This window comes from Acinonyx jubatus, chromosome B2 (assembly GCF_027475565.1).
Source record: "Acinonyx jubatus isolate Ajub_Pintada_27869175 chromosome B2, VMU_Ajub_asm_v1.0, whole genome shotgun sequence".
Lineage (NCBI taxonomy): Eukaryota > Metazoa > Chordata > Mammalia > Carnivora > Felidae > Acinonyx > Acinonyx jubatus.
The window spans coordinates 92,325,172-92,338,755 of NC_069385.1; the positions used below are offsets into that span (position 1 = coordinate 92,325,172).

The following is a 13,584-nucleotide window of genomic DNA, read 5'->3' on the forward strand; positions in this document are numbered from 1 at the left end:
GGCTATCTTTGTCATGGCACATATTACATTTCCATAACTATCAGCAAGTAAGTTATTATGCTATTCATGGTAGGTACTCAATACATATTTGATAGATGAATGATGAGTGAATGAGAGATATATTGGCAAAATAAGTAAATTAGGGTAACTGAAGTTAGGAAAGAAATATAACTTTAATATTTGCTGAATTAAAGCAAATTTAAATATTTGAAATACTTATATCCTTCAGTGTAATCCTGCAGTTATGAGAAAAGAAATGTTCAACCATTTATGGTTTAGTTTTCTTGTAACATTACCAAGTGAGGGAGAGATTGATACCAACCAATACTGGTTGATACAGCAATAACTTCTAAATTTTTCCTAGAATAATACAAATTCACTTTTCATTCATATGAACTCCAAGTGAGTGTTTCTGATTTCAGATATTCTCCTTCAAAGAAAGATCTATGGATCTGGGCTACTTCCTTTTTGTGGCTCCTCTATCCTTAATATGTGTTTTCTGAAGTCGCCACATGGAAGAAGAGGCTGGAGGTTCATGCATAGCAGACTCTTGTCAATCAATCTGAAAGTGACATACTTCATGATCATTCACATTTCATTGATTAGGAGTAAATGACGTGGTCTCACATAAACACAAGAGTGAGTAAAACATGTCCAAGAGGAAGAAGAAATAAGTTTAGTGAACATGTAGTAAGCTTTGCCATGCAGTTTTGAATTTAACTAAGGAAAATATAGAAGTTTCTCTAGAATAAATTATGTTAGTGTGTGTGTGTGTGTGTGTGTGTGTGTGTGTGGAGGAGGAGGAGAGAGAGAGTTCAAACAATTAAAATACTGAAATAAATTTGGAGGAACATTTAATTTTAAAAAAGGCTCTATGATTTTAATTGCTGGTACTTGGGAATATAATAAGACATTTCTTATCAAGCTCAAAATTAGGAAAATAAATTCACCTTTGAGACTTAAATACTGAGAACAGCACATGATGGATGTGAGCCTAGGCATACAAGATAGGAAAGAGAAAGTATGGCTTCCCACCAGGAAGAATGGATGTATTAACATATCCAGTGATATAATAGTCAACAATATTAGAGAACATATCAGAACCATAGAGACAAATGTTAGTAGTTCCAATGTAAAGTTGTCTAAAGATAGATATTTAGTCTATGAATATCAGGTATTCCAGATCATTCTTATGGCAGTATCTTAGCCTTACGTCATTAAGTATTTGAATCACCTTGTTTTACATGTTCTGATCTAGTGTACCTCAAGGATATCTGTGATTCTTATGTAGCAATGGTGACATGGGGAAAACTTGTTGATCATGGGGCTTTGAGGATCCTTTAACCCCATGGTAGTGATTTCTCAAGGTAGTTGATAATAACTTCTGATTATGATTTAGTAGGAAAATGTTGGTCGTGCAAATATTTTTGCACTATGTAACAGCTATATTTTCACCATAATCTAATATATTTGCATTCTGATCTCTATCCTAGCTCCATGTGTATTTTCAACAATCTTTGAATTCTTTCCAAGCCCTGCTGCTTACCCTTGAGTAGAGAAAAAGACAAATCTCTTGGTCCTTAATATGTGGAATCATAAAACATATGTTTTTCTTGCTGTTTCTTCTATCGCTTCTAGCTTCACTTTTTACCCTTTTCTACATGTTAGATTTTTTTTTAATTTTTTTTTAACGTTTATTTATTTTTGAGACAGAGAAAGACAGAGCGTGAACAGGGGAGGATCAGAGAGAGGGAGACACAGAATCCGAAACAGGTTCCAGGCTCTGAGCTGTCAGCACAGAGCCCGACACAGGGCTCAAACTCACGGATCGCGAGATCATGACCTGAGCTGAAGTCGACCGCTCAACCGACTGAGCCACCCAGGCGCCCCTACATGTTAGATTTTTTAAAGCAGTTATAAAACATCAAGAATTCTCTGACCTTATAAAAACTTTCAGGTGTTAATTGAAAGTGAATACAGAATTTATAACTCTGAAACAAATGAAAAAAGGATATCTGAAGTAAAATTTACATTTTGTGCAAATTATATGAAATCTTGAACAAATACTAGCCCAGTTAAGTAAGGATACCTGTTGAATGTGTCCTTAGTGTTAGGAAATAGGCATGCATTACTATTTTTAAATAATATTTGAATTGTATTTTCATAAAGTTCAAAATCTACAAATAGTGTAACTAAGTGTTAATTCTATATTTAAAGGAGAATCCCCAGATATATTTGTACTCATTTATGTATGTATCACAATTCTCTTCCCATAAGCTAAAAACAATTTCTTTATGCAGAAATTATCTTGTAAGTTTATGGCAGAAATAGGCTATTCACATAAACCTAAATCTATAAGGATCATTGCTCCGTAAGCCAATACAAATTAAAATGATTCAAACATCACAAGAAAATGTTTTCAAATTATCTGTTGCATATACTGCATTTTACATTTGCTTCCAACTAAATATGACATTTAGAGTGGAAGAGTTTATAATTTGTAACGAAGCTTTTAGATCCATATTGACTACCATACAGCACAAATTCTTCCTTGGAAAAAAAAATACCCTCAAAGGAAATGTGAAATAGTATTTTGGCTTAAAATTAAAGAAATTAAGAATACATTTAGGCATTTAATTGAGCATATCCAAAATTTGAAGGATTAATTTTGAAATACAGATAAAATTTACCCTAAAGACTTTGTTTTCAAGCAAATTAAGGTGATGATTTGAGCTATCGAATATGACAAGAAAATGCCTCAAAACTAACTTAAAAACTTCTCTCTTGGTGACAAAGAAACTGTGAACTTAGTTATTATAATTATTGTTTGCAGGCCTGCTCCACTGGGCTTTTTTGTGGTGCTGAAATAAGCAGAATTACCTGTTTACCTCTTGTCTCTCAAAGAATGGATGTCATTTCTACACAAACATATACAGTATCTGCTTCTGACACTTCAATCAGTAGCTTTCCATCAGCAAGGGCTACAAGACTGTGGACCATCATGAATACTAACTCAGATGATCCAGGTAAGTAGATGAAAATAAGATATATAAAGATTGAATTTGATGTGTATTGAAACCTATTTTCTGACTTATTTCAAATCTTTATTTTTCTGAGTTACATAATTTTTCAGGGGTATAAAATTATTTTAGAATTCTTGTTATGTTTCAGTTTTAAGTTTTGGTTTAAGAATATTGATGTTCTTTGCTAATAAATACTCTTTCTTAAACAGTAAAAAAATGTTTATTAATATCTTTATTATGATATGTAAATTTTGGTAGATAACTGGATTCCAGTCCCAGCTGATTTTAACTATCCATAAAACTTATTTAAAAAAACTTGTAATACTTACTTTATTCTATCTTTATTTAACATTCTCTGAATCATTATATATAAATTTATATTCCTATCAATTTATTGGAATTTTTTTAATCTGCCTTTTTTCCAAATTTGAAGTATTTTGACATCTTGAGTATGTTTCAATATGTCTTATTTAATTTACTAAATCAAATGATGCTATATTGTAAATAGTATATCATATGTTAAATTCCAAGTTAATTCTTTTTATAGTCAGTGTCACTCAGGATAATAAGAATGAGAATTATACCCCTTAACAAGGTATTCTTTGCTTAGGAAAAATATTTTTGAAGGCTACTGGATATTATAAGCAGGCAGGTAGTCTTCCCTATTTTTTGTCTTTGTAATTCCTGTTCTTTTAAAGACTTAAGTTGAAATATAATATTATCAAATATAAAGTATACTGTGCCTATTTAGAAATTAAAATAATATTTCTAATATTTTTTAACCAATATGTTATATATTCATTGAGTCTATCAGTGACAAAGTTGTAATTTTTCATGTTTCATTATTCAAAGGAGTCATTTGGTGTGGAATATGTCAATTCTTTCTTTTCCCTCTGTGCATACTCATTGCTTGTATGTATAACTATAAATATGTGAAATAAATAAAAATGTTTATGAAATAAATACAAAATTTAATATAACATAAATTATATATATTGCTTTTCTTTATAATTGAAGTATAATTGATATAGAATATTCTATTATTTTCAGGTATAAATCATAGTGATTTGATATTTCTATGCATTATTAAATGATCCCCATGACAAATCTTGTTGCCACCTGACACCATACATAGTTGCTACAATATTATTTATATTCCCTGTGCTGTACATTACATTCCCATGACTCACCCATTTTATAACTGGAAGTTTGTACTTCTTAATCCCCTTTATCTATTTTTTCCACCTTGCTTATCTCTCCCTCCTCTGCTAACCAAGTTTATTGTCTGTATCTATGAGTATGTTTCTCATGGTATTTTTTGTTTTGTTTGTTCATTTATTTTTAGATTCCACATGTAAATAATATCATACAGTATTTGTCTTTCTCTGACTTATTTCACTGAACATAATACTCTCTAGGTTCATCCATGTCATCACAAGTGAGGAGCTTCCATTCTTTTTTATGGCTGAGTAATATTCCATTGTGTATATATAACATCTTTATCCATTAATCTATCAATGGACATATAGATTGAATCCATATCTTGGCTATTGTATACAATGCTTCAGTGAACATAGAAGCGTATGTATCTCTTTGAACTGGTATTTTCATTTTTTCCAGATTGATATCCAGAAGTGGTACTGCTGGATTGTATGGTATTTCTAATTTTTAATTTTTTTAAGGAAATTCCATATTGTTTTCTACAGTGGCTGCACCAATTTACATTTTCACCAACAGTGTACAAAGGTTCCTTTTCTACAAATCTTCACCGACACTTGTTACTTATTGCCTTTTTTGATAATAGTCAATTTGACATACTTGTGGTGATATCTTATTGTGGTTTTGATTTGCATTTCTGTGATGATTAATGATGTTGAGTATTTTTTCATGTGCCAGTTGGCCATCCGTATGTCTTCTTTAGAAAAATGTCTATTTAAGTCCTCTGCACATTTTTTTTAAGTTTATTTATTTTGAGAGATAGAGAGAGAACAAGCAATCAGGGGAGCTGCAGAGAAAGAGAGAGAGACAATCCCAAGCTCCCTGATGCAGGGCTTGAACTCACAAACAGTGAGATCATGACCTGAACCAAAACCAAAAGTTAATTGACTGAGCCACCCAGGTGCCCCTGCCCATTTTTAAATCAGATTACTTGTTCTCTTGATATTAAGTTGTGGATTTCTCTATATATTTTGGATGTTAACCCCTTATCAGATGTGTGATCTGCACATATCTTCTCCCATTCAGTAGGTTGCTTTTTTTTTGTTTTGTTTATGGTTTCCTTTGTTGTGTAAAGGCTTTTAAGTTTGATGTAGTCCCATTTGTTTATTTTAACTTTTGTTGCCCTTGCCTGAGGAGTCTGGTCCCAAATAGTATTGCTAACACTGATATCAAAGAGCTTACTACCTAGTTTTTCTTCTAGTGTTATGGTTTTCAGTCTTATATTTAAATCTTTACACCATTATATGGTGTAAAGTAGCAGTCCAGTTAATTTTTTTCATGTAGCTGCCCAGTTTTCCCAGCACCATTTATTCATTTGAAAGACTATCTTTTCCCTATTGTATATTCTTGCCTCCTTTGTCAGAGATTAATTGACTACATATGAGTAGGCCTATTTCTGAGCTCTCTACTCTAATCCACTGATCTATATGTCTGGTTTTATGCCAGTACCATGCTGTTTTGATTACGATAGCCCTGTAGTACAGTTTGATATTAGGGCACAAGATACCTCCAGCTTTGTTCTTTCTCAAGATTATATAGCACAATTTGTTTGACTTTGACCCTCAAATGGAGTGTGAATAATGGGAGTCTTTGCATTTATCCAGTTTGTGAAGTTACTAAACTTACCCATACACTTCCATTAGAAATATAACCTACAGAGCCATTTGTCTGCAAATAATTGATATGAGGAGGCAGTGCAGTTTGCAGAAGACTCAGCCCAGGGCCAAAGTTGTTCATTTTTAATTCACTTTCCTGATTCTCTTTTTGTTTCTTTTTCCTCTTTGAAGGTCTAAAACAGACAGACATTATCAAGCATGATGTTCTCCCAACTACTATTTTAGCAACATTAAGCATTGGCATATCTTTTGAAAGCTATTTACTCAAAGAACTGATTTCCACTAGAGAGCTTTCAGCAAAACGCAGTCTTCCTTCTTCCACAGATGTTTCCTCTTCTCAATTTCTGAATTTTGGTGTTCATGACTCAGCACAAATTGTCTGGGGCAAAACGTCTGTATCACATATGCCTATCCAAACTTCAGCAGCCACAGCAGGATACTTTTTCCCCAGTATGGAAGACAGGACCCCATTTATCATTTCTTCTTTCATGTCAGATTTTATTTTTCCTACAGAATCTTTATTTTTTGTGAACAATGAGACTATTGCCTTAACTACTACCACAGTGAGTTCAGTAATTACTGGCATTCCAGGAGCTGATATTAAGTTAAAGAGGCACTCATTACTCTCCCATGGATTCCTGCTCACAACCACTTCTACAAGTGTACCTCCGGTTGTTTCTATGGGGGCTCAAGAGGATATTGAAGAATTTTCAGCTGTTTCCCTAATTTCAAGAAGAGAGTACTGGAGATTGCTGAGCTCCTCAATGTCTCCCCTTTCTCCTGCTAAGATAATTATATCTAAACAGGTAGCCATCTTAAACTCATCAACTCTGCACCAATTCACTACACAAGCCTCCATTCCCAGTGAATACCAGGTTATTACTGAAGCATCTAGCAACCAGAGACTCACAAACATCAAATCACAGGCTGCTGATTCTTTAAGTGAATTAAGCCAAACACGTGCAACATGTTCTATGACTGAAATAAAATCCTCTCATGAATTCTCAGATCAAGTTTTGCATAGAAAACAGTCCCACTTTTATGAGACGTTCTGGATGAACTCAGCGATATCAGCCAGCTGGTATGCACTAATGGGAATTCAGACTATCACTTCTGGGCATCCATTGTCTTATGCTACTGAAATAACGCCATCAGTGGCATTCACAGAACTGTCATCTTTATTTCCTTCTAAAAAGAGTACAAAAAGAAGGATTTTATCCTCATCCTTGGAAGAATCCATTACCCTATCAAGTAATTTGGATGTTAATTTATGTTTATTTAAGAGTTATTTATCCACTGTCCCTTACAAAGTGTCTCTTCAGCCTTGATGATTTCTGATTTGACTTCAAAACTGACTACTGATGATCCTTCTGTATCAGAGAACATTTTAAAACTATTGACAATAGGACAACATGGTATAACCATGGGCTCCACTGAGATACTGAATCAAGACAATTTATTGGGTATGCGAGAGAGTAAAGGATCTCATAATCAGTTCAAACTTCACACACATGACAGTTCTCTAGATTTTGAATTAAATTTACAAAATCATCCAAAAACTATATATTCAGGTGACCTCAAAAACAACCTGCCACCTTATATAGACTCTGTGTCTGACTTTTCAGAGGTAACCTCTAATATCGCATTTTATGCAGTTTCAGGAACTCAGTCATATCCAATACAGATCTGTGTTCCCTTGTCTGTTCTTGTGCCAGATTGGACATATTATACAGATTATCTGACCTTAACATCTGATTTAAAAGAAGAGCTTACAACTTCTTCAGAGTGGCCCAAATGGGAACTTCAGCCTAGTGTGCGTGATTGGGAATCTTCTGCTGCAAGCCAGAGGCTTTCCATCACTAGATCGCTTACTTTGTCTTCACTGGAGTTCATTCCAACACCTCTTCAGCTGACGATTTCTGGTGAGTTTCTCAGTTTCAGTTCAGTAAGCTTTTGGAAATGAGTTTCTTTTCTATAGTGAAGAAAGAGCCTGTCGTGGTCACCGGGTGCTCTAAACAGCCTCTTTGTAATCAGGGTAGCAGCAAGTTCAATGGGGATGGCACCTTGCTGTTGTACCTGACACAGATGTTTATTCTTTATGCACTGCCACAAAGGCTACCAGATCAATACAGGAGTATGTTGGAGACAGCTACACTGCTGGCAAGCAATCAGAAACTGAACTAGTTCAATTCATTACAATAGATCTTTCAAACTTTAGCAATAACTTTTATTATTCTCATTTCTTGAAATAGAATCTTTGTCAGGTGGAACACAATATAACATATACTTTCTAACATTTTTTTTTCAGTGCTGGTATTTTTTTTTAATGGGAAGATGAAGCAATCAAGGGAACTTTATTGAGTGTTGCCATTCTACATAGCGTGGTTTATCATTATTTAATGCAAAGCTGTGATGCTTTCATTATGTATAACTCAGAATGTAAATGAAACTCATGACCTTCACTTAACAAAAAAAAATATAAAAATTGACACAAGATAGTATCCCATGTGTAAATTTAAATTCAGTCTTGAAATAATTAATGAAAAGCCACTTTTCTTAGATAGCTATTCTTACTTTAAAGCATTTTAGAAATTATTAGTCTCCTCTACCCTTGTAATTACTGTCAAATCGGGAAACATGCAGAAAAAAAAACCTTCAATAATTATATTTAGCAGAAAGAGAAGGTATTTTTCATTATTTAAAGAAGTTCTATTTTGTGGAATTTCAAGTGTAATTGTGGTAGTGAAGTTGATTTCCCCTCAATAAGAAATGTATAGGTTTCATGTGTTATATATGTATATTTGTAGATTTTGTGTGTATGATTCAGAAGAATCACATATCAGTGTTTAAAATGTTTAGGTGTGTAATTTGTGGCTGGCAACTCAATAATACAAAAGACCAAATCTTATATTTGGTATGTGTAGTGTGATATGTTCCTAAAAATAACATAAATTTTAATTACAAATTTAAATGTAGTATTTTCCGTGTGCTTTTACAAGACAATAGCTTGTTGTATAACTGTTAAGAACCATCAGTAATATCCAACACATCACTTCTCGCATATAAGGTTCTTAACAAATTCAGCAGAGTTACATCTTCTCCTCTCATACAGTTAGTCCCATAGCTATCCCTCGAAAATAATCAGGACACAAATTCTGCATTTCCAGGAAATAAAACCCTAAGTTTGCCTTTATGAGCAAAACTTTGTCACATTCCATTTTTCCCATTCCCTCATTCCAACTTCAAACACTCTTTGGTGATTTTGATCTTTTCCAATTTGCCTATTCTTCTTCTAGTTTCCCTTGCCTTCCTAAATATTTTAGACATGTTAATCAATAATTTACAAGGCACTTGCCAGCATTTTCCAGTATGTTCATCCACTGTGTTGACCAGGGTCATATCAGGGAATAGATAGCACATTCCAGTTGAGTACTTGGGAGAATTTACAAAAAAAAAAATTATTTACAAAGATATGGGTAGAGATAGTAGGATTCTGAAGGGACTAGTAACAGCAGAATGTCATCATTACCTTGAGTCCTGAAGGGACAAAGGAAAGAGCAGTCATTAAGACCCAGAAAGAGGAAAGCTACCAGTTCATAGAAGCTATGGCATTTTGGGAGAGAATATAGGCAATCCAATGCAAACCAATCAGGAGTAGACTAGGAGATATATACCCAGCTTCATTCTCCTCTTGTCTTTTAGTCACTTGCAGGTTCTCCCCATTGGCCAAACCAATCCAGTAGCTGAAAATGATCTTTAAAAACATAACTACACATCTGAAATAATCTCTTCATATAAAGAAAAAGTAGGGTAAGCCATAGTAGAATGGCCTGCCATGCTAAAATCTTGACTGCATTCCAAGCTCCATGACACTGCCAAAATATAGAATAAGCATGTAACTGATAAGGGGAGAATTCATTTGTATGTTTCTAAAGTGAACCATTGAGTATTACTACTTCCTCTCTACATGCTACTTCCATACTAGGAAAGTATAAAAGGTAGAAAGCTTGTAACTCTGGGGTCCCTCACAGCTCCTAGGTGGGTGAGAGAAAAATAACACTCCAAGAAAGCTTTATGATGAACAAAGTGAGGCATCATGGAGCTATGTCTATCAATATGCTTTTTAGAGTTTGGTGTAACTTTTAAAGTATATGATTGCTAGTTCTAAAATATGACATCTATTAATCTGAAGTTCTCTTTGTCAGTGGTCTGCTAAACCAAACTAGTCTTTATGGTTTGGTTTAGTTTATGAAGCAAATGAAGTTTAAGAGGAAAAAAAAAATGGAGGCACTTGGCTGGCTCAGTCAGTAGAACACACAACTTTTGATCTTGGGGTGATGAGTATGAGCCCCGTGTTGGTCTTAGAGATTACTTATGGAAATATAAAAATTATTTTAAAAATAGAGAGAGAAAAAAAGAACATTCTCTAGCAGTTTGGTATTATGTTCCTATAGCAATATGACTCTCTATTTTTTCTCCTAGTTCAGAAGGATTTAAGAGAGAATAGTCAGAGCCTCCTGATCCAAATATTCTCTAATAGCAATGAGTAACAAAAATAAAACAAAAATTAAAATTTATATGGGTTCCATTTATTCCATCCAGAGTTGTAAAATTCTAAATTAAAAAATTCAATACAATATTAGTAAATTTCTAATAAATGACAATGGGATATTTTCTCTGGGAATAAAAGGGTTAGTCAAAGAAAGACATTTAATAATATAATTTACCCCATGGGATCTTAGATGAAAAGATATTGACAATCAATTTATAATTTGCTAAAGTTACTTAGTTTTTCTTCCCATTTTTCCCCACCTAAGGGATTTACATTATCTTCAAATCTTTTCGATATCTATTATGATTTTCAAACATAACAAAATATAAATACCTTACAACAATATTCAATACCATTTTTAAAAAATGTTTACTTATTTAGAGAGGATGGGGAGGAGCAGAGAGAGAGAGAGGTGGAGAGAGAATCTCCATCAGGCTCCACGCTGTTAGTGCAGAGACCAACATAGAGCTTAATCTCACCAACTGTGAGATCATGACCTGAGCCGAAACCAAGAGCCAGATGCTTAACTGACTCAGCCACCCAGGCACTCCTTCGATGCCATTCTTAAAGTTGAAACATAAGAGGTAATTCTATTAAACTCATAAGTCAAAATGCCTTATATGTGTATGTGCACATATTTCTTACATACCATTTAGAAAATCTAATAGAAAATACATTAAGAAACCAAAGTAAATGAGATATGACATCCTTATTTGAGTTCTCAAAAATGTGAGCCCTTAATACTAAAGAAACACTACATTTGAAAAGTATAAAGCAATTTCAAAAAAATTCAAATGTGATAACATAATGGAACTTGATCAAGTCATTTAAAATTTTTTTAATGCTTATTTATTTTTGAGAGAGAGAGTGAGACAGAGCATGAGCGGGGGAGGGCCAGAGAGAGGGAGACACAATCTGAAGCAGGCTCCAGGCTCTGAGCTGTCAGCACAGAGCCTGACGTGGGGCTCAAACCACAAACCATGAGAACATGACCTGAGCCGAAGTTGGACGCCTAACCGAGCCACCCAGGTGCCCCTGATCAAGTCATTTTAAAGTCGAAGAGCATAGCCAGCAAAATGTTGAATAGAAATGGTACTAAGAGCATTTTATGTTTAGGAAATATATTGAAATAAATTATAATAAAATATAGTATTATTAAATGGATGCAAATAAAAGGAAGTAGAATAAAAAGTCCAGATACATATGTTAGATTACATAAGATTACAAAGAAGAGACTTGATAGATTTTCATATTCACTAACTTGTGTTGATGCATTCTGTTATTTTGACAACTCTTCCTCTATACCCTTATAGCAGATAACTTCTATGAGAACTAACTAGATAATGTTACAAAATAAAACATTAAATAATCCAAATAAAATATAAGTTAATATTTATTTTGCCTCTAACAGGAAATTTTTAAGCCTAAAAGTAAAAATAGAAAATTATAAATAAAATGTTGATAGTACATTTTATGGTAGAATAAGTAAAATTAATACCTTTCTATGCTAAAAATGGTCATAAACATAGTTAAAGCAAATATATAGAAAAATGTGTTGCCTCATAAGTATACATGGTTATAAATACCCTTTCAAATCAAAGACAAAAAGCTGACCACTCATATAGTAAAACAATTTGCTGTACACAGACAGTAAAACGATATTTAAAAATCATCAGAAGCAACTGAAGATATCACATTTAATAATTTTTTTTAATGTTTGTATATTTTTGAGAGACAGAGAGACACAGAGCATGAGCAGGGGAGGGGCAGAGAGAGAGGGAAACACAGAATCCCAAGCAGGCTCTAGACTCTGAGCTGTCAGCACAGAGCCCAACGCGAGGCTCAAACTCATGAGCTGTGAGACATGATCTGAGGTGAAGTTGTATGCTTAACCGACTAAGCCACCCAGGTACCCTGAAGATAACACATTTAAAATGAGACACAAATTTTATCCATTAGCCAGTGTTTTATTATTATTTTTTCAATTGTAACACTATTTGTGAAAATATACCACTCTATTGGTGGGGAAGTAAGTTGGCACCATGCTTCTGGAGAATTACTTTCCACCAGAAATTTTAAAAGTTTTAAAATAACAATCTTTGGGTACCTGGGTGGCTCAGTCAGTTGAGCATCTGACTTGTGATTTCAGCTCAGATCATGATCACAGTTTGTGAGATCCAGCCCTGCATCTGGCTCTGCACTGGCAGCATGGAGCCTGCTTGAGATTCTCTCTCTCCCTCTCACTCTGCCCCTCCCCCATGCTCACTCTCTCTGTCTTTCTCTCTCTCAAAATAAATAAGCACTTTTTAAAAATAAAATAACATCTCAATTTTAGAAAATTATTATTGATATACCAAAGTTATGTTATTAAATGCTATTAAAATAATATCTGGAAAGAAATGTGCACTATAATGGTGGGTTTTTTAAATAAATCTTGGCATGGAAAATTGTTCCTTTAATACTATTAAGCTGAAGTTATAAAATCATACATACAACATATTTGCAAATACCTGTGTGCATGGATACCACACATATGCATACAAGGGATCCTTCCAAAACATTAATATTGCTTCCAATATTTATTTTCATTTTCTAAAAGTTTTATACTTATTATATATTTTTATAATGAATAAAACATTTTTGTAAATATTTGTGCATAGTGAGAAATAGAGTATTTCAGAAAATACATTTAATTATTATATCAAAAAAATCAAGTTTTTATGAGAATTTACAATTATCCACATAACGATAGGAAATCATTGTTAATTAGCATTATTAGAGTGAAAAATCATTTAAAAATGATAAAATATTTTTCCAAAATAACACAGCAATCTTATGTTCAAACAGTCCATCCACATGCTTTAAACTAAATTACTATGTACATGTTGAAATCATTAGGTATATTTCTTCAGCATTCTTTACTTTTTAGTAAAATGAGAAAAAAAATGGAATGGAATTAATCACATCATTTTATTCTATATTCACATATATTTCAACTGACTACTTTGTGACAAACAGCAGGAACTGTTGTAACTTGTTTGGTTGCTTACCTGTTGCTTTGGACCTGCCACTCAGATATGCCCTTTTATTTTTTTAAATGCTTGTTTATTTTGAGAGAAAGAGAGTGGGAGGGAGGGACAAAGAGAGAGGGAGAGAGAGAATCCCAAGAAGGCTC

At 33.4% G+C, this 13,584-nt stretch overlaps 1 protein-coding gene across 1 annotated transcript in view; it reads left to right on the forward strand.

Moving 5' to 3' along the window:
- Positions 1–13,584, forward strand: part of EYS (eyes shut homolog) — a 1,591,614-nt gene that overhangs the window by 840,116 nt on the left and 737,914 nt on the right. Inside the window, exons 23-24 of the mRNA XM_053222617.1 lie at positions 2,834–3,026; positions 7,573–7,779. Of these exons, the coding sequence (XP_053078592.1) occupies positions 2,834–3,026; positions 7,573–7,779 (400 nt within the window). The remainder of the gene's footprint in view (positions 1–2,833; positions 3,027–7,572; positions 7,780–13,584) is intronic.